General features: G+C 39.7%; 1 protein-coding gene across 1 annotated transcript in view; it reads left to right on the forward strand.

Annotated features, from left to right (window-relative positions):
* Positions 1 to 20581, forward strand: part of PTPRG (protein tyrosine phosphatase, receptor type G) — a 318991-nt gene that overhangs the window by 164199 nt on the left and 134211 nt on the right. The window contains exon 4 of the mRNA XM_026857419.1: positions 14097 to 14192. Coding sequence (XP_026713220.1) covers positions 14097 to 14192 — 96 coding nt within the window. The remainder of the gene's footprint in view (positions 1 to 14096; positions 14193 to 20581) is intronic.

The following is a 20581-nucleotide window of genomic DNA, read 5'->3' on the forward strand; positions in this document are numbered from 1 at the left end:
CAGTACATACAGGTTGGAAAGAGGGTTTAACAGAGTTTTGGACAAACCACTTGAAGGATGGTCCTTGTGCAGCTTCCAGCTCAGAAAGGCCTCTGAGGCTTGCCAGAAGCTGCAGGGGTGTAGCTAAGGGGACACTTGCTGTTTGTCCGTGTAAACATGCACTGGCTTGATTTTACTTTCCGTTAGTGCTTGGTACTTGAGACAGGATACAGAGCTGGATGCACCTGTAGCCTGAACCAAGTGGTTTTATGATGGCTCTCCAGGGCTATATTCATGAAGCTTTGAGTATCAGACAACATCCATGGCAACTCTGCTCTAGACAAGATCACTCTGTGACGTTGTTAACAAAGTCTACAGAAAGAGGGCAGATTGAAATAATCAAAAACCATCGAGATAGCTACTGAGGTACGTGCTTAAATGAGAAGGGAATGGAGCTAGAAACTAGCAGATCAAAACTGGTGTTTTATAAATCATTGGTGGACGTAATGAATAGATACGCTTGTGCCATCTGTAGCCCTTGGCTGGCAGTCTGCATAAAGGAAGCTCTTGAGAGTGAAAGGACCAGATGATGTTTTGATGAAGAGAAGGACATAAAATACAATGCTTGCAATTTCATGATCTCCTGGGATCTCACGACCCTGTAATACCAACCACCACGTGACTGGGTGTTCTGGGAAGACAGTCGTAATCCTGAATGTGTTTTGACCTGCTCAGAGCAGCAGTGTGGGAAGCTACTGGAGCTGCCACTGATTTCACCTAAATCTTCAACAGCTCTTTGGTGTGAGAGCTACAGATGCTGTCTCTTCTTTGTCCTTTTCTTCTCCCATCCCAGTCCTTTTCTTCTCCCATCCCAGTCCTTTCCTTCCTGTCTCTCGCTTCCTTCTGTTTAACACAAGCCTGGCATAGTGACACCTCCCTTGCAGAGTGCTGCTGTTACCCCACAGCCAGGGAGGCAGGGAAACGCTGTGCCCTGTGCCCCCTGACAGGAGTTACCAGGTGTTGAAGGGGCTGATAACAGCCACTTGCATTGCCTGTTTTCCACAGTAATGAAGTTGCAAGTATCAGTTGCGGAAGCCGCGTTATCTGTCTGTGCGCTTCTTTTCTTTTTGCTGTTACATTTCTTTCTGCTTTCTGAAGAAGAATATTTGTCACCATATTTAATACCATCCAAGATTGTCCTTGTAAGAAAAACCCATTTGCTAGGCATATGGTGAATCTCAGAGACATAACTGTTTATATTTGAAATTCTGTGTTTTTCTGTACTGTTCTTAACTTTTATCCTTTATCTTTAATAAAGGTTTGTAAACATGTTTAAGTCATTAGTGTTGCCATGGGGCTGAGCAGCCTGGATCTGTGCTCTCAACTCAAAGCAAGTTTAACTGTTCAGCCCTACAGACAGGGTCATGTTAACACCTTAGCCTATGACTCTTCGTACTCCATTTTAATAACTAAGTTAGCCAAGAGGTTGGATGTTTTTTCCCCTGGAGTCACAGGCTCTGCTGCTGGAGAGCAGAATGAAGCTCTGGGTCACTGGTGAATACTGTTATAGGAACAGGGTAGTTCAACTCCCTCAAGATCAAGCAGATGACATTACAGCTGTTGGATTCCAGTCACATTCGCCACCTTTTCTCTACAGCTCTGAGAGTGAGATGCATGTTAAATGAATACATGGATTACTGAGTAAACACAAGACTTTCTTATCTAGTGCTTTAATTACAAACTGGCAATATTTCTGTCATAAATTGACCTGGAAGATTTCTCTTAGTGAAACGTTAGCTATCATTAGATGCTGACAACCTCTGGAGTGTGTGTGTGTGTGACAGGGAATGCTGTGGAAGGAAACAAAACGTGCTGGGTTAAAGAATGAAGCTAGCCAGGGTGGTAGAGGAGAGCTAAGGAAAAACTGAGATAGGACGTGAACCATCTACCAGAGAGAACAGACCCTCACCCTCTGAAGCAAGCATTACTGCTCCTGAAGTGTCAACACAGGAGTCAGGAGATGGTGCCTGGACCTAGTTTTAGAGAGAAAAGACCGTGAAATGACCTTTAAAACATGCTGGGGCATGATGATTCTGTGCATCTGGTGAGGAGGGTCCTGTTGTTCTTTCTCTGAAATGCCTCCAGTAACAAACACTGGTATATTAGTGATGTTTTCTAGTTGAATGAGGAAATTGTTATTTTCTTGAAACTGGACATTTTGGAATATCCTCTGGCTATGCACTCTTGGGTGGTTGGTTGTGATCAAGGCTGTATGGTTAGAGCACCATTTGCACCGTGTCTTTTTAACACGTAGTAAATTAACTTTAAAAATTTTCTTTGAGATACCATTCTGGGTTTAATCTCCTTTCAATATTTGAGTGCAGCACATGCTCACCTTCTTCTAAACCTTTATTACAATAGTCAGAAAGTTTAAAATTTAAATTAAGGCTTTAACTTTAATTCTGTTCCTTGAGCCTTGGTGTGTTTTAAATAGGTGGCGGTATATTTGAACAATCTGTTTGGCAGTACCTTGCTGACCAGGACTGAGATTTATGCAAGTAGTATTATCTCAGATTTCTGATTTATAATATATCTTGTTATAAAAAGGTTAAATAAAAGAAATATAACTTTTATAGAACGTAGGCTGTAAACAGACTCTTAAACGAATCAGTGATTTGTAGGTTGATAGTTGAATTTTTAACTTCAGTGCCACACTTTTAATATATTTCAGGCTTCTTGATCCAAAGCTTACTTTATATTCTGAAGGTGTGCAATTGTTTGCTGTAATCTCAAGAGAAGATAAGCATGACATCTGGTTCACACCTGTGGTTTTAGGGATAAGAGCGTAGCTGCTTTATGTATTATTCAGGGCACTCTGTTGAAACTGCAAGGAATTTGACTCTTTGAGGCCCTTTGTCCCTAGGTTTTTATACTTGCTTAAAGTAAACATGAAATATAGGAATCTTCTCTCAGTAGGTATTCAATAGACTATTTATTCCAACCTATGCCTGCTGCCAGAAGGGAAATTAGTTATGCAGGTTAATTATCAGATTTATGATAAAGACTTTACTTATGCAACTCCCATATTTCAAAACTTCCATTGAGGCTTTTCGTGCTGTGACAGAACAATGCTGGAAGAGGTGAATGTACTGGTAACACGTACAACGGTGTGGTTTTGTACCACAGGTGATACCCTCCCTGCCCACCACAGCTCCAGCCCTGGCCCCAGGCAGCACGGAACAAGGTCTCCATGCTGTGCGATGGGGAAAGGCTGCACCGTTTTGTGGTCATTTCCAGTTTCCATTTGTGGTTGTAGGGGCAAACCAAGTGCCTGGGCTGGTGGACACAGTAGTGGCATGTGCAACAATTAATTTGATTGGGTATTCTAGAGCCAAAGAAGCCCACGGTCTGGAGAAAAGCCAGCAGCTGTCATACAGAAAACCAGAATTTAGACAGTGTCCATTACCCAGGTAAATTGTTCAAATGTGAGATGCTGAGGCAGAAGAGGTGTTTTCAGAAATGCACAGATGTGAGCCAGGGTGGAAATGTGACTCTCTGGCTTGAGATTCATTTCTATTATTAAAATGCAGAGTAGAGGGAAGGGACGAAGCTGGCACGGAGCCTGGCTAAGCCGGGACACAACTGTGCATGTCTCCCACAAGGAAAACTGTACTGAACCAAAGCCTGTAAAATTTGGACTCAAATGCCAATCTGGTAGCACTGTTGTGTTCATCAGGAGTCCAAAGAGGTTTAAGATGCTTTTCTTTCAACATCAATGGAACTTTAAAAAATTGGAAATGTTAAAGCTGAGAGGTTGTTTTATTCACATTACATAAAGTGATGCCACGAGCGAGCAGCAGAGTCAGATGCACCAGGGAGTCTCGCAGGGCATCTGCAGACAGGTACCAACGTGGGAGGGGGTGAGAGTTATCTAGATTTGTGTTTCTGTTTCATTGCATGGAAGAATAACTTTGACATTTAGCAAAGGACCATTACAGAATACGTTTGCAAATGAGTTTGCAGATGTGACAGTGGGCAAGGTTTTGACTTTCAAAGGCTACACAATTTCTAGCACTTTAACCTTTCTGTCAGTTTTGCTGCTTACTTTAATATTTTGCTTCTTGCTATGCTGAGGTCCAGTTCATTTTGGTTTGCTAGTGTTCCTACAGAATCACATCCTCAACAAGCTGGTGCCACTACGGTGGTGTGTTCAGCTACTCTGTGTGTGTGTCTGTACGCATAGTTGCTAAGACAAGAAGTTTACAAATTTCTTAACGCTGCACTTTGGGTATGTGTAGACTTCACTTTTTATTCCAGTAAAACAGTTGGGGGATAAGGGTGAAGAAAGCTAGAAAATTAGAGACAGAATACAGAGGTATTACATGCAAAATTTTCCAAGATGCTGGGAAATTTGAGTAGGCATTTTGGGGGGGGGGATTCAGTTTGAGGTCTTTTCAAGAGATCTTGACTTTTATAAAGGAGGAAGTGTACTCACTCCTTGCATATCAAGACCTTTTGAGAAATGTGAAGTAAAACACCCACATTAAGCCGTTGCATTGGAAAAATCCCTCTTGTGTTCAAATGGGAAGTCTGTGGCAGAAGTAGTGCTGTCCCACCTTCCTCCAGTAATCTACAAGTAGCTACTGAGACCTCTGATGCTGAGCACCCTGTTGATTTATCTCTGGGATTACAATGCTGCCTTAGATAGCTGTGTATTCTGCAAAGTATGGGAAAGCCCATATTATTTTTACCCTCTGTTCTGAAGCCCTCCAAGTAAGCTCTTCTCAAGGGCTGGTTCTGCTGTAATTGCCCATATACTTCATAATTCATAAATAAAAATAACTCCACAAGTGTACAGCCCGGAGGATTTCACATCACCTCAGAGATAGGAATGGCCTTTCGCCCAGCAAAATGCTTCTGAAAACATGCCCCATCTGCTGCATGGCTTTGAATCCAGAGATGCAACATAACTATAAATAATCTGAAAATTTGTTCTGAGGCATTTTGAAGATCATTAAACCTCATGGAAGTGCTTGCCTTCTCCCATTTAAAAAAAAAGAAAAAACAAAAAAAAAAAACCCACCCAAAAACAAAGCAAACCCAAAACCACACAAAACCCCCAAATAAACCACACAGGGCCTTCTGAATTCCACAGTACAAAAAGAATCATTTGTGCTAAGATGTGAGCTCTCAGAGGAATGAATACTTGTGCTAGTGCTTCTTTAAAGTGAATGGTATATGAAATTGTATTAATCACACATGCTAAGAAAAGTGTGCTTTTGTAGGGTTTAATTTTAAAGTGCAGCTTCTTTCTTTTCCCTGAAGAGCACTGGAGTGGTTTTGCTAGGAAATCCCAGCAGTTCTCTCCATTCTGGCAGCACTTCTTGATGTTTAAGAAAGTAAATGGATTCTTGAAAGACAAGCTGAAGTATGGACACTTTGGGTATTTTGACGTTTAAAACTTTTTCGTCAGTAGTTTAGTTCTCCTTGTATGAAGACCATGGGAAACAGATGAAGAAGTCACTTTTGGGTTGAGTTCAGAGCTATTCTGTTCATACAGTCAGTCCATCCAGCTTGTTTTTAGTTGCTGCGGCATTTGGTGCTTAGCCACTTCCTAAATTGCCTGTTTCAGTTTTTCATCCCCGCCAGCAGCTAAGTATTGCTTCTAATTTTTCTGTTTGGACAGTTTTAGAAAGCAAAGTTTGTCTCTCACTGAAATGAGAGTCTCAGTCTTGCATTTTCCCACATGCGTACGCTTGCTGTCTTGTTTGGAATTTGCCACGATTAGACAAAGCCACTGTGGGTGCGACTCAGAACTGCTCAATAAATAAACCAGAAAGTCTCTGGCAGAGTCCAGTGGCAGAGCTAAAGACCAGTAAAAGACCCCAGCTGAGCTGCAGGAGCTTGGGAAGATGCCCTTGGGTATGTGGAGGCAGCGCCTTGCAATAACTGCACTGAACTCCTGTGGCATCAGCTCTGAGCAGTCAGATATGAGCAGTTTGAAAGTTGGTACCAGTATTAAGAGGCAATGTGTTGTCTCCAGGACGTACTTGTGTGACTCTTCCCTGTTGCAACATCAAGCAAACCAGCAGCAACTACGGAATTATTTTTTTTTTCTTCAACACCACTCCAAATGGTAGTTTATTTCACATGTTTTTCAATTGCTTGTCATTCTTCCCATTTATTTTCAATCTTCCATTTTTTTCTTCATAAAACATCCAGCTAAATGGGGGATGGGATGGGCAAGGACCATAGTTTACACATGAGGAAACAAGGCCCAGAAATGGGCAGCGATCTATGCAAGACAGCAGAAACTCTCTAATAGTCTGGGAAGATAAACCTTTGCAATCAAGGACTAGTAGGTTGCTGCTTCTTCTCAAGTTACCAAAAGACCTGATTTGTAAGAAATACTCCTACCCAAAAATCAGAATACTGAGCTATTTGTCTCTTATTTGGTTTTATGGGCTTCTTAATCTTTTCAGGAGGGAAGGAGCTTTGCATTTTCAAGGTTTTTCTCGCAGGCATGAAGGCAACAGCCACAGTGATTTTTAAATTGCAGTGAAGGTCCTCCTGGAATCACTTCATTCCAGATCCTTGGACTTTTAAGTGAAATACCGTATGTCAGGGAACCCTCTGATGGAGGGTTACGAATGAGCAATACTGTGTGGTGTAATCTTTTATCCTTTTTTTATTTTTACCTCCTCCTCTCCTTGGATCTCTTCCATCCCTTGGACATGTGGTTCACATCCTTTTTACGAGCTGACTGAGCACCCTATTGTACACTTACCACCCACGTTTCCAGGAAAAAAGCCTCCTAAATTTCTGAGTCTAACAAGATGCTGTGAAGTATCTGGATACGCAGGTATAATTACCACAGGATGAAGATATTTAAACATTTTTAGAAGATGAGAAAAGGAGGAAAGGTTCAAAAAAGCCTCCTGCTCATTATGCTTCAATTCTTGTTTACATCTTAGTATTAAAGTGTGTTAGTATTATAATTTCCTGTGTTTGGAAGGAGGTCAGATATGAAACAACACTTGTAGCAAGGAAGAAGATCAGAAATGAGAGGCACTGCATGGGGAGGTAATAACCACAGCTCTATAATTCAGGGGTCTTGTGTGTTGTGAAAGAGAAGACTTACTGCTGATTTTTTGTTGGCTTTGAATGATTTATAACATTTTACTTGTGGTGGAGTGTTGCAATCTATGTTGTCATGGAAATTCTATTGAATTTATAGTTCCATTTATCCAAAACGATTTTCCAGACTTCATTTCATGGTGAATCATATGGCTGTTACTTGAAGTACAAAGCAATTGCAAAAAGTTTCATGTTATGGAAAGCATAAACACTGAAACCGTTATTTTCATATTACGGAAATACAAATGAATGCAACATAGAGCTTTTTAGCATCAAGTATGCCTTCGTTGTGTAATGACTTGGTGTATATACATGAGATGGATTTTCTTGTTTGGGATGGGAGCAGGCCTAAGAAGTATTTTTCTGGCAGAAGAAATCAGGGAAGCTTCTGGTTTGCCAAGGTACCTTGCTCTCTTCGAATTCAGGACTTAACACTCAAGATACTGAGGGACATAAGTTATGATCCAACAATGCATTGAAGCCCAGGGCAATCCTACGAGCATGGCGCTGCCTCACGCTCCTACTGGGCTGTTACTGGACCACTCCCTGGTTTAAACAGAGGTAGGGGCAGAATGTGCAACAACTTCCAACTTTCTGGCTACGAAATCGCCTTAGTCTTGACTTATAACATAGATACACCTACTGCATTTTTTGTAGACAACAAAGCAATAATTATTGCTTACTATTAAAAAAGATTAAAGGGAAATTTACTGTACTTCTAAGGCATGTGAATGTCTAAATTGAGTTAAATTCTGTTACTTCACTTGTATGATCTTTGCTCTTCCTGTTGTTTCAGTCTTTTCGGGTTTTTTCAGCCCGGCATTGTATTCATTATCAAGTTGTAATTACGTTAGGGCAAAGACCCTGTCTGACTTTGTTTTGCAATTTACCCAGCACACTTCTAGGCACTGTAAAATATGAAGTTATGAGATTCAAAATTCATCTCTGTACCTGCCTAACTATAGTTAAAAATTCACTGATGAATAATAGACTAGGCAGGAAAAACATGCCATTATCTGCTCCTGTTCAACTTTATCTTTTAAAAAGGATGCAGTATACTCTATGTTATTACATCAAGCTCTAGTAGGAGAACTGGAAAACATCACGATTCACTCTTCCCCCCACCTTTTCTAAGCAGATTTTGAATATGTTTTAAATGATAAGTTTCATCGTTTTTTTAAAGAGAATATAATGAGAAGTCAAACATCAGACTTTATTGCCCCAGTGTACATCTCACACTCCAGTAAACACACAGACTGCAGGACAGTTATTTTGAATTTTCAGCGCTGCAGTGAAGATTACATTATGTCTGTAGAAAATTTTTATTCCAGCCAAATGGATCACATCATCCAGCTCGCTAGAAATCTATGCACATATTTAAAGCAGAAGCAAGTTACATACGAGCTTTCAATTAAGAAAAATCATGTATGATTCATAATCTTAGCACAGAATTTGTTTTTGTGCAAGGGGCTTTAAATCCAGTTGTAAAAGTGGCTGAGAATAATTTATTCTTACAATATAAGCAGCAAAGGTACTAATTAAGAATTAGTATATTCAGTGATTAACTCCATCGTTTAAAGCAAATATTTCAAAATTTTTGTTTCGCCACTCTGCAAAGATTTGCAGTCTACCTGCAATGTCTGGGTGTTTTGCTCTTCTGAAAATACTCTCAGTCTCTAAAGCAGTACATAATAAACCACATAGCTGTTGCCTCTGTGACTTGCCACCTGATCCTGATTCATCAAAAAATTGGCTAGCCTATAAAACCTTTTCTTTCTTTTTTTCTTTTTTTTCTTTTTTTTTTTTTTTTAAAATTGTATGGTAGTCCTTGGATTGCTGGAAGGAAATGAGCGGAAAGCTAATTCCGATGATCTTTTCCTTTCCACCAGAATTCCTGATACTATTGAATATTCTGTACTCCACATCTGTGACAGCACAATGAGCCTTTGTTCATTTTTTAATCTAAAGAGAAATCTGCTGTAGGAGGTTGCACAGGGTGATAGCAGCCCAATTTAAAAGTCTCAATTATTTATTTTTAAAATACTTGGCATCTGTCTATGGAAAATGTACTTGCTTGGTTTCCAGTCTCTTAGAATTGCTTTGAACTCGCTCACATCTTCTGGGATCTATCAAATGCTCATTGTGGCTTTCTCTCATAAGTGCTGAATGAGTTTAGCCATGATAGTCTGTATTGGATGTAAACTTTCTGTCTTTGTAGTGGGGTAATAAGAGCAAAAACATGTCATGCACAAGAATGGTGATTTCTGTCTGGATGTCTGTCTGGCCAAGCAGAGGAGGAGCATCTGAGCAGAGAGCCAGAGCCTTTTATTTGGGGATGGGTGGCGGGGAGAAGTCATTCATTTGAAGCAGGCTCAGTTTTTGCAAGCCAGTGACATTTCATAAAGAGGGTTTAGTCATTCAGAGGCAATTGAACTTAATAAAATCAGAAGTGATCTCTGGTGGGCAGTATTTCTCAGTAATACACATGCACATTTTGGACAGCCTGTCCTTACAGGATCAGAGTGGTGGCAGCCCAGTGTCGAGTCAAAAGCCCTTAAGCACAGAGCAGGGCCTGACATTTTGCCAGGTCTGGGGAACAGCAGATTTCTGCTGAGGTCGGAAGAACGTGGTTGAAGAAAGGTGTTGCTGCAGAAAGTAGATTGACCCTGAGGAGGAGGGGATTGCCTGCCCCAAAGCGTGCTGGAGAGGTGCTGTGGCTGGTAGGAGCATGGAGTCAAAGATGCTCCAGGCTGGGGAATTGCTCAGGTGTTGGATGTATGTGGTGTATTTATTTGTGTAAACGTTGTCAGCTGGAAAAATGCCTGGAGTGCTTGGAAAGCGTACTGGTTGGGCACTGGATTTTCCTGGACAGAAGAGACTAGAAGACATGACATGGTTTTATAGGGTGACTGGCAATTATCTGATGGGTTATGGCAGAGTGAGGGTTTTCTCTCTAATCCTCTGTTTTAAGGCACTTGTAACATTCTGAAGATTTTTCCCCTTCAGTGAGATTTTTTTTCAGGCTTAATCTGTGCTGTACAGTGAATCTCTCTCAAGTTTGAGTGAAAACAATTCTACTCTTTTAGAGTGTGAAGAGTGTCAAAGCATGAAGTTTTTCCATTAAAAGCAAACTCTTGCCCTCTCTCTGCCTTGGTAAAGCTCTGTAGCTGCAGTAGTTGTTGGTAGCTTTTTAGGATGGAGAGAGTACTTCCTGCAAGAAAAGTGCCTTTGTGTCACTAGGGAGGGTTTGTTTCAGCTTAGCCTTATCAAAATACTGAAAATTTCAAGTTGCTTGGACACTGCATGTTTTTTATAATAGATTTTTACAAGATACATGGAAGCATACTGCCATGTTGCACATCTGAGATGAAGTGCATGTAAGCCTTTCCCAGCCTTGTTACTTGTAACAGGGCTAGATGTGAGGGACTTATAAATCTAGTATATTGTGCCCTGGAGAACAAGAGTTTTGTGCCCTCTGGGACCTGTGCCACCGGGAAGGCTATTTGGAGCTCTGTCAGCAGGGGTGTGTGGAACGGTGCGCTCTGACTGCAGACAGGTAGTGTCACACCGTAGGAACTACAAAGGATATTTCAGGCTTTCCCATTGCTAAGGGATTCAAAGCCTTTAAATATATTCATTTATTTATTTAATTTTGGAAGCTGTTGTGAAATCACACGCAAAAATGCACAAGAAAATGATAGCTTACGGCGCTGAAATCAGGCAGGGCCACAATTCAGGTTGGATGTGCAAGTTTGGATGATGCTCCATTCTGCATTTCACAAACAGCATCCTATAATGAGATCCCAATTTTCTTTAGCTTAAAAGCCCCTTTCTTGCATTCTGTACTACTGCTTTGTATGTACCAGGCAGAGACAGTAGAAGTCATTTACATGCAAAATGCACCATATATTGTATATACTAATTATATAATAAGGAGTAATAATGAAAATTTTCTCGCATGTTTAGGCCACTTAAGTATGCAGTGAAATTAATTTTATGGTTAACTGTCTTATTCCCGGTTTGTACATAAAGAACATTATGCCATCCTTAGAAAATATTAAATTAAATACCTACTGATAAATGCATTCAATATTATATATGTTATGTATAAAAGAACAAAAATACATTAGATACATTTACATTTTATTGTAAATTGGGGAAAACGGATGAGACTGTATTATGGAAGATAACAATATGTGATCACATAATTAGAAAATTGTCATAATACTAATGCTCAGTGGTGTCCAGGTGTTGGTGGTTTTATGAGCAGCCTGAACCATACAGCTTCGAGGATGTAACTTTACCATCTTCTTAACATTGTTTTTGCAGTGTATGCGTGTGTAAATTATATAATAGCAATTCCTGGGAGATTCTACTCCTAAAACGTTCCTTCTAGCTGTATGAACACATAAGGAAGCTACTGTATGACAGATGATGATAATTTTTCATACAAGACAGTTCCCCTTGACTTGATGGATGCAGAGAGAGGAGCCACGCTCTCTGGAAAAACACCAGGGAGCAATGGTAAAATGTTTCAATGTGTATGGTAATCAAGGCAGAGTGTGGTTCTTGATTAGTCTCTGAAATTGCACTGCTGAGACAAGGGATGTGAATTAAGCACTTTTTTACCAAAGCCCTTTGCACTGCTATCCAAAAGTGTATTGTAAAAATTAATTTCCTTAAAATGCCGTGAGCAAAATTGATCCAAAATGATTTTGGCATATGCTGAACTCACTCAGTGATGCTTTTCTTCATAAACTCCTGTGAGAACTATATAGTGAAGTGTTTTATATAAGGTATACCTAATTTTAGACTTTATTTTAAAGGGGAGTAAAATTTAATTTGTGAATGTTTTGTGAGCTTTTGTCTGCGCTGGCTAAATTGAAGTTTAAGCAATTCTACCTGAAACAAACTGTTTCTAATTTCTACATCAATGAATGGCTGTTCCTTGGTCTACATTTGTTCAAAGCACGAGTTGTCAGAACCTGGAGGCACCACCAACTTTGTGAGATATTGCCAGCATCTCTGTGTGTGCTGTGAATACACTGGGAGTAGGAAGGCCAAAATAGGGGAAGAAAATTGCTTTCAAATTTTATGAAGGTAGAGCGAGTGCCAGACAATTTTTTCATTTTTTGTGAGCCATTTGGAGTGTGGTCTTATTTTATCCTCCTGCTGAAAAAAGTGCCTCTACCTCTGAGGAGACTGATCTTCATCTTGGCCTTTTCTCTATATGGTGATGTTTTATTAGACGTATAGGTACTTTGCCAGTATTATGCATTACAGCGAATATATATAGTCAGAAGCCTGGGAATCGGTAAATACGAGGAGGAATGTATCTGAGCAAAGATAAAAGGGTATCATCTCATCTGGCAATACACAAAATTTCAGAATATGGGAAAAATACTGGCATTTGTGAATACGGTAGGATTTGTTACACAGCATGATCTTAGAAAAACCCAAACAGCCCCAAACAAGCAATTGGTGCCAGCAGAGCATTTGCCTGCAGACAGACTTGCAGGAGCGAGCAGTGGTCAGGCTGGCAATGTGACGGGAGGCATGGCCACTCTCACCTAGCCCTTACGTCTCCATTTAACCATGCACTGTGTGGCTATTTCTTGTCACGTAGTAATACTGTGAAAATCCTGAATAGGGCAGGTAACGAGTGATGGACAGCAGAGAAGCAGTAGTGAATGTACAGGTTCAGGTGAGAGGCCAGGGGTAGAGAAGCCTGATGGGTCCATTCCTGTTTCATAGTCAGAAATGGATTTTTTTTTTTTCCTAGAATCAGTGTGCATGAGTGAGCATACGCATTGGCCAACTGTACTGCTGTAGTGTTGCTCCCACGTATACACCAGCCCTGGTTTGGATTGTAAAATCCATCTGGGAGGATCCCTGAATGGCCCCAGGAACAACCCCTGCAACACCCGGGTCTTGTGCTTGGCTGTTATATCAGACACGTATTTTTAATTTGTAATGTGTAGAGCACACATACAACAAATGTTACCAATACTGAGTTTATTCTGTGAAAACGTACACACTTTCACGGTGTAATGTTGAGAAGGGAGCATTGTGTGTTTTGGATGTAAACCAGATCCTTTAGAGCAAATCATGGCTGATACAGATGGACTAACACTAGGGGCTGCTTAGGGAGTGGAGAGGTTGAACAACTGCTGGAGAAGCAGCAGCGTGTTAGGATGACTGGCAGAAGTGGGAGCTCGGCTAATGCAGTAAGTGGAATTGTTCAACAGCAGAATGTATGAAAGAAGCTATATCTTGATCCTCTCATATTTGCGTAACTGAGACATTTGCTGTTTCGGGGTGATCATTGTTCTCACCTGCTTTCACTTGGGGTTTGCATAATTATTAATATTTATTATTCATCCTAAAATGACTTCAAAATATCTGGCTTTGGCTCATACTTTTTGCCGAGTACTAACGCTTTGGAAATAAGAGTCATGAAATTTACTGAAGTCAGGGAGAAATCTGACCCTAACTGATAGCTCTGAATATCAGAGGCTCATAAAAATGCATTGCTACAGAGACAGACTTTTATCTTACAAATTGCTTTAGGAGTAAAGGAATAACTCTGAACGTTGAAATCCTTTTCAAAAATTCTCTATGGTTTTTGAGATAAATGTGTTTAGCACATTTAACAGAGCAGGAGATGAGCCTGCAATGAGCAAAGAAATGAAGAGATCCTGGCAGAAAGCACCAAGTTTACCATCTAAACAGACTGACCATACTGTTTATCCTTGGGTTTGGTATTAAAATGCATTGCATTGACTCTGTTCCCTGGTTACTGTCCCAGTAGGGCAGTCAGGCTATTAATCAAGATGCTAGTAAAACAATATTGTTCAGCAGAATTCCTTTATCTCGGGTTCATAACACTGGGTTTATGTACGACGTGTATGCATTCCCTCATTTGAAAGCTGTATGAATCAACACTAATGTGATTTTGTTGTTGTTTTTAATTTTTACAGATGCAGATTTATTTCTACAATCCTGATGACTTTGACAGTTTTGGAACAGCAGTTCTAGAAAACAGGGTAGTAGGAGCCATGGCCATCTTTTTTCAAGTAAGTTTAAACAAAGGCTATATCCATAAAGCGAAGCGTTCACCAAGTACTATTTAATTCATTGAATTGTTTCAAACTTAATGGATGCATCTGTTTTCTTGTTCCCACCTGTCTAAGTGAAAGATATTTCATATTGTCTATGTGTGATTTAAAATGTAAGTAAGTATATTTAAAAACATAATGAAAAATTTTGCATGAATTGTTCTGATTTTATAGCTGCTTTACAGATGCAGATTGGAGAACACATTTATCATGGAACTTCCTTCACTGCTGAAGCACATTGTTGCGGTCCCTGGAATACTAACAAACCACCACGAACTGGTTCTGTTTAGAGAAAACTTAAAATTCAAACATAGCTTGAGAGAAAATTAATCAATAAGTTTCATCAATCTTATCTGTGGCAGTTTCTTCTAAATTGTCATAGTAACAAGTTCTTGAACAGCCCAGGTTTCCAAATGAGTGAATTTATGCATCCCCTTTTTTAAAATGCATCCTCAAGAGCGTGACTGCTCAGTTAGCTCATTTGTTGGTTCGACACGCTCGAGAACTGCAGCGTGGGGTAGAGACTGCTGCTTGCGATGGCTCGCAGGTCAAGCCACGTGGCAGTGGTGTTCAGCAATGTGGGCTTTTTGTCGCGTTGCATCAGAAACGGAGATTTTTCCTTTCTGACTCGAGGGCGAATGGAATGGAGGGTGTTGGAGCAACTCCATACCACCAGGCTGTCACAGGCAGTAAAGTGGCTAATGAAGATCTGAAATATCTCAAGGTGTTGCTTTTTCAAAGGAGAGGAAAGGAGGGAGGGAAGATTAAGGGAAAATGCTGGTCGTCTGTGAGGTTTCACACTATATTTTACTGTGGAAGAAAATGATCTCACTGTTACTTTGTGAAGCCAGATAAAAAAGAATATGCAAGTACCCATATGTAAATACCTCCCTTTTTCTTATGATGTTAGAATGACAAGCCTGACTCTCCTGCTCAAATTAAGTAAGGTTGTCTTTTTCCATGTTACTGATTTTGATCAAATGCTTTGATAAGGAGAAAAGGACAGATCCTTGTATTGCATAAATTGCTGTAACTCTGCTGACATCGGGCTAGTGGAAGTAGGCATGTTAAATTCATCACTGTTGAATTCTGAGCACTTCTGTGGCGTTTCATGTTAGGGTAAAGTTGGTGGAGCTGCGATAATTTACAGTGTCATAGCAGGATGATTCCCCAGGCTTCTTAATCTTGATGGGCTGTGAGAAGCATTGGGCAAATTGAATTTGGCCTTACAAGTCAGAAGTTTAGAAACAGAACAACTAAAGGCACCGTTACTTGATTTATACTGCAGTGAAGAGCTGCACGTTCTGTGCGTGTGCCGTGTCAGTATGAGCATGTGTTATGCCACGGTGTGTAATACGTGTGGCATCATCTGTCTGGAATTTAATTGCTAAATTACCCCGATGTGCTTCATATAAGCCATGTGAAGCATTGCCCCATGTTGCACCATTTCCTAGTCCGTATATGACATTTATTCCATAAACCTTGTTTTTAGAGGATCTTAAAATTGTAATGGGACTGTGTTTTTTATTCCCCACCTGCAAAGCCAGGTGCTGCACTTACGGCAAGTCCCACTTTGCACAATTCCAAGGGAGCCATTAAACTCACTAAAAATAACCTAAAATAGTCTGTAACACTGTTAAAAAAAGCCATCTTTGATTGTAAGAGACCTCAGGCTCTTCAAGACCACAATCGAGTGTTGCAGTCCCCTCAGGGAAGCAGAAATCTATACTTTTCATCATTTCTAGCCCTGCAGGCCACAGGACATTAGGCTGTAAAGTCTGGATGATGGTGCAGCTGGGCTCCTCTGCTCCAGGAGCCATGAAATCTAAAGCCATTACTGATAAACAGTCTGTGATCTCTTCCAGAGGTGGGGGTAAGGTAATGCTTTGGCGAAGTGACCCAGGAACAACCTGGTTTTGGCTGCAACTAAATGGTTTTCTTTTTTTTTTGGGGTTTTTTTTTTTTTTCCTGCCTTTGGGTCAAAATGATAAATCAGTGGTGTGCTCTTAAACTCCTGAGTGTATCATGTCTTCTGGGTAGCTCTGCTCCAAGACTGAAAGCTGCCATGGAAGATTTGTAGAGCCCAAGTCCCCATTCTGGAAGGACCTGTGCTGAATTCTGGCCTAAGTACACTCTAAGGACTTCAGTGTTTTGGCCATGAGGGTTTTCTAGAGTTTGTCCCATAGAGCCCGAGTTTTTGTACATAGGGTTATTAATTGATGATGACAATCCTTTGCAGATCTATACTGTGTTTGACCAAGATGCCATTTTAGTTCTGTCATCTGTGTATCATGTGCTGGAGCTCATGAACCACAACTTGGTAAAACCTTTACAGACAGTTTTATCCAGCAATACTTGGTCTTCTTTTAGCCTTGTTCCCCAGGGCACCATGTGGATAAGCATACCATGGCTAGTATTTCATGCAACTAATTTAAAAGTTGTCTTTCAAAACTGATTCTTATTAACTTTGGAATGAAATGTCCCTAAGATGTCCATGGCCACGTTTTGGTTGGCAGCTTTGACTACTCAAGTACTAATTTTATAGTTTGCTATTTTCCAGAGCTCTAGTCCCATCTCTAACTGTTTATCTAGAACACAATTGTAAAAAATTGTAGCCATAGAGGTCATACTGTTTTTCACAAATACATTGGAAAACTGAACTTTGCATGCTTTTCTGTGTAAATATTTTAACACAGAAATTATTGGATAGGTTTGCCATTAAGTCAAGTCTTGGATTTTTGCAAGTGCATTAATGCTGTGTTGGAATGAATGCGTACTGCACCGACTGAGCTTAGAGTCTGGCAGGTGTTCTTTGTTTGACTGATGTTCACAAATGTTCCTTTGAAAATCAGGTTCTCCAGTGAGTGAACATTATACTGAACTATATAATTATTGGTGAAACATTAAATAATTAAGAACCCTCTTTCCTCCTTTTTAAATAATTTAACTTGGGCTATATAAGAATTTTCCTTATTGAATTCACTGTTTCAGGGGCAATTTCCAGGTAAAGTACATTGGTTCTGAACTTGGCTAATTGAAGCACTTGGAACTTTGTTGTAATTGCTAATTAAATCTCTGCTTTTCTCATTGCTTTCATTGTAAACTCTGTTGATAAATTCTATTTTTGTTTGCATGCTGCAGGTCGGTTGACTTGACAAATAAAAAAAAAAAAAAAACGACTAGTTAAAATCAGGAAGCAGTTCTTGCCTATACAAACTGCTAGAATTGCTCATCTCTATTACACTGTGGATAGACACTCAGAGGGTCTCACATAAAATAGCGCTATGGGGACTCAGTAGCAGGTATTCTCAGTATGCAAATGAGATGAGCTGCCTAAAATCTCTAACTGGTCTCTGAAAGTTGTTTTTTGCACTGGAGTAGAGGTTGTACAGTGAACAGGTATGTTGAGGTAAAGGGTCCCATAATACTTGGTCGCTTTTCTGACCATAGCATCACTTCAAGCATCATGCTGGGGACTATTGTGCACACAGGGGAGTGCAGCAAATAGCAAAGCAACAGATGATTTGGGTCTGCTGAAAATTTCCACAGACTTTTGTTCTGTAGCTGTATATTTGGGGCAGAAAAAGGTGCAAAACCTGTGTAGTAGAGGAGCAAAGTGACTTAGGAACCTCTGATTTTTTTAGTTCAAATTATTATAGAAGCTATTCAGCTGGAACAGGCTGAAAAGGGGAGAAGGGAACTCCAGCCTACTGGTGTCAGATATAATGGTTATTAAAACCTAGTGAGAGTGGGGAAATCAGTGGGAAAAATTACTTTTTTCTTAAAGTGGGAATATCTGTGGGAAAAAGTCAATATGTTTCAAGAGGGAGAGGGAATCAGGGTATTAAACAGCAGTGTGAGTCGAAAACCTGTTGGGGTTTTTTTGTTGTTAAAGAGAATTCACTTGTTATTTTAGCAAAAATCCAAATCTTCTGGGGACAAATGAGATCATGCCTGTGATTTCTGTTTGCCTCCTGACAAGTTTTTCGGGAGAAAAAAAAAAGGACCTTTCCTGTCAGTATTGGGGTTACTTGGTCTTTCTCAACGTGAAACTAGTGCTAGTGGAAGATGTTTAACTTCACATATCCATTACTTCCCATCAACAGTATCCTCTTGCTCTGCAGTAAAGGCTTCTGGGTTTGCAGAAACAGCACCACCACAGTGAGGGACCTGTCCGCAGGGGTTCACTGTTTTGTGGACCTCATAAAAGTTGCCTGTGGCTGCTCATTGAGATCCACCAATCTGCTGAAACACGGAGCAGAGCCCAGTCCAGTAGGGCCCTTCAGTCTCTATTTAAATGATCCTAACTTGAATAGTTGGTGCACGTGCTTAATTTCAGCCTGCATAAGGTTCAACTTGCACTTAATGATATTCTGGCTCCGGGCCTTGGTTAATTGTCAGGCTGAGCCGGTTTTGAAGCAAGCCAGGAGTGGAAGGGAAGGCCCAGATCTCTCACCGGTTCCTGAGTCATCCGTTCATATGTATACTTGCAATACATATTTACAAGTCACATTTAAAATGAGTAGTTACTTGGATTAAATACATTCAGACATATTGTACGGCTCTGTTTTAACCATCTAACAATATAATTCATTGCACACTTCACTACTTGCCTTATTAAAGCCAAACTTAAATGTGTTCAAAACAAACATATTGCTTTTGCATTTGAAATATTCATCTTTTGGGCATGCAGTAGATTCATTATGGCAGAGAATACTTCATTCCTTGATTACTGCTGTGAAAAGACACAATACTGATTCCCTAAGCACTCATCAAATATTCGATAGCTCAGAAATTCAGGAGGAGGTGATGGAATTCTTGTTCCTACAGGGAGGGCATATAAATCTGTTTTATTATTTGCAAAGAAAACCATCAGTGATTAGTTACTGTATCTCAGGTACTCAAACAAATCATCTCTAAAGAAGTTAAAGTAAAAATGAATTTTAAAATAACTTTTAGCAATGCTTTCATCATTAAAATTATCTTCATAATGATGAGTGATGTTGATACCTCGATCACTCAAGAGCTTTAGCAGTGAAGGGCTAGATTTTTAAAGGTAATTAGGTACTTGGCAGCAAATATGCAGCTAACAGTATTTTCAAAAGTGCATGGGATAAAAATCAAGGAGTTTATAGGTCTTTTACTGGGATGCCATTCTTAATTTTCTTTTCCAATACTAACATTTTTTACCGTTGTTGAAAAAAATACTGTGTAGCACATTTAACTTTTGGATCTGTGTGTGCTATTTGCGTGTAAATGTCTTACTGTGTCATGTATGCAGAGATTTGTTCTTCAGTAAAACAAATAGTAATTGTGGCCTTGGTTTTTGTAAAGAGTTTTTGGTAGTAGTTCTTCGTGAAAGTGATCAGTAGCTCACTTTTCACAGGGACCTGAATGAGCTAAACACAGAATTAATCGGTGGAACACCATCAAAGCCATTGATTATTTGGCACAAATATGCTTTTTTAAGTGTCTATTTCTCAAATAACAGAATTCAGCTTTTAACTTTCCTAGAAGCCTTTTTCTTTCCTCCTCTTCTCTTTCATTAACTGTTTGATGTGTTTGCTATCATAACCAATTAAAGTCAGTGAGTAAGTGCTTTAAATACAGTAGCCATTGAGAAAACCCTATCTGGCGTGAGACAAAGTTCCCATGTCCTCATCTCAGTTCCTGGCAATTCCCTAATTCCACCTCTCCTTTACTATAATGCATTTTAAAAGTCTGAGCAAAACTAGCTTGATTTTGAAAATGAGAATGGAGAGGGAGGCGTGCCATTTTCCTGAAACGTTACATCCACCTACATAAAGCATCATCAGTGCTTGAGTGTTTAGGCAATATCTTAAAGGTGATTTCCAGTAGTTCAAATAACACGTAGCATCATTAACATGCAGGGCATCATCCAGAGTCATTGAGAGGCTTTTCATTTATTTTAATATACTTTAGATACATGTAAAGACCTTAAAATTAAATTACAGTATTAATTCTTTTAATGGTAACATTAGAATCCAGGGTGTTTTATTAATAGTAGCTTATGAATAATAAAACTATTATTATTGATTAGCAGTATTATTTAGTAATTAGTACAGGGGTTTTTTCTTATCTTCATAACATGAAAATGTGAGCAGGCTAAAGCTACTTGTTCAATGCATTTGGAAAGTATCAGTTATATTTGTCAAAGTGTCTGTGTATGTACTAGTAACTCTCCATGTAACAGAAGACAAGCAAAACAATTTGAAGTGTGTTCTTACTAAGTCGTTTCCTAGCATTTTGAAATTGTCACAGCTGTTTAAAACCATTAATTATTACTAATAAAAGCAGTTCTAGGGCCTTTACATGATTGAAGAATA

This window comes from Athene cunicularia, assembly GCF_003259725.1.
Source record: "Athene cunicularia isolate RWA chromosome 12 unlocalized genomic scaffold, athCun1 chr12_part1, whole genome shotgun sequence".
Taxonomy (NCBI): Eukaryota; Metazoa; Chordata; class Aves; order Strigiformes; family Strigidae; genus Athene; species Athene cunicularia.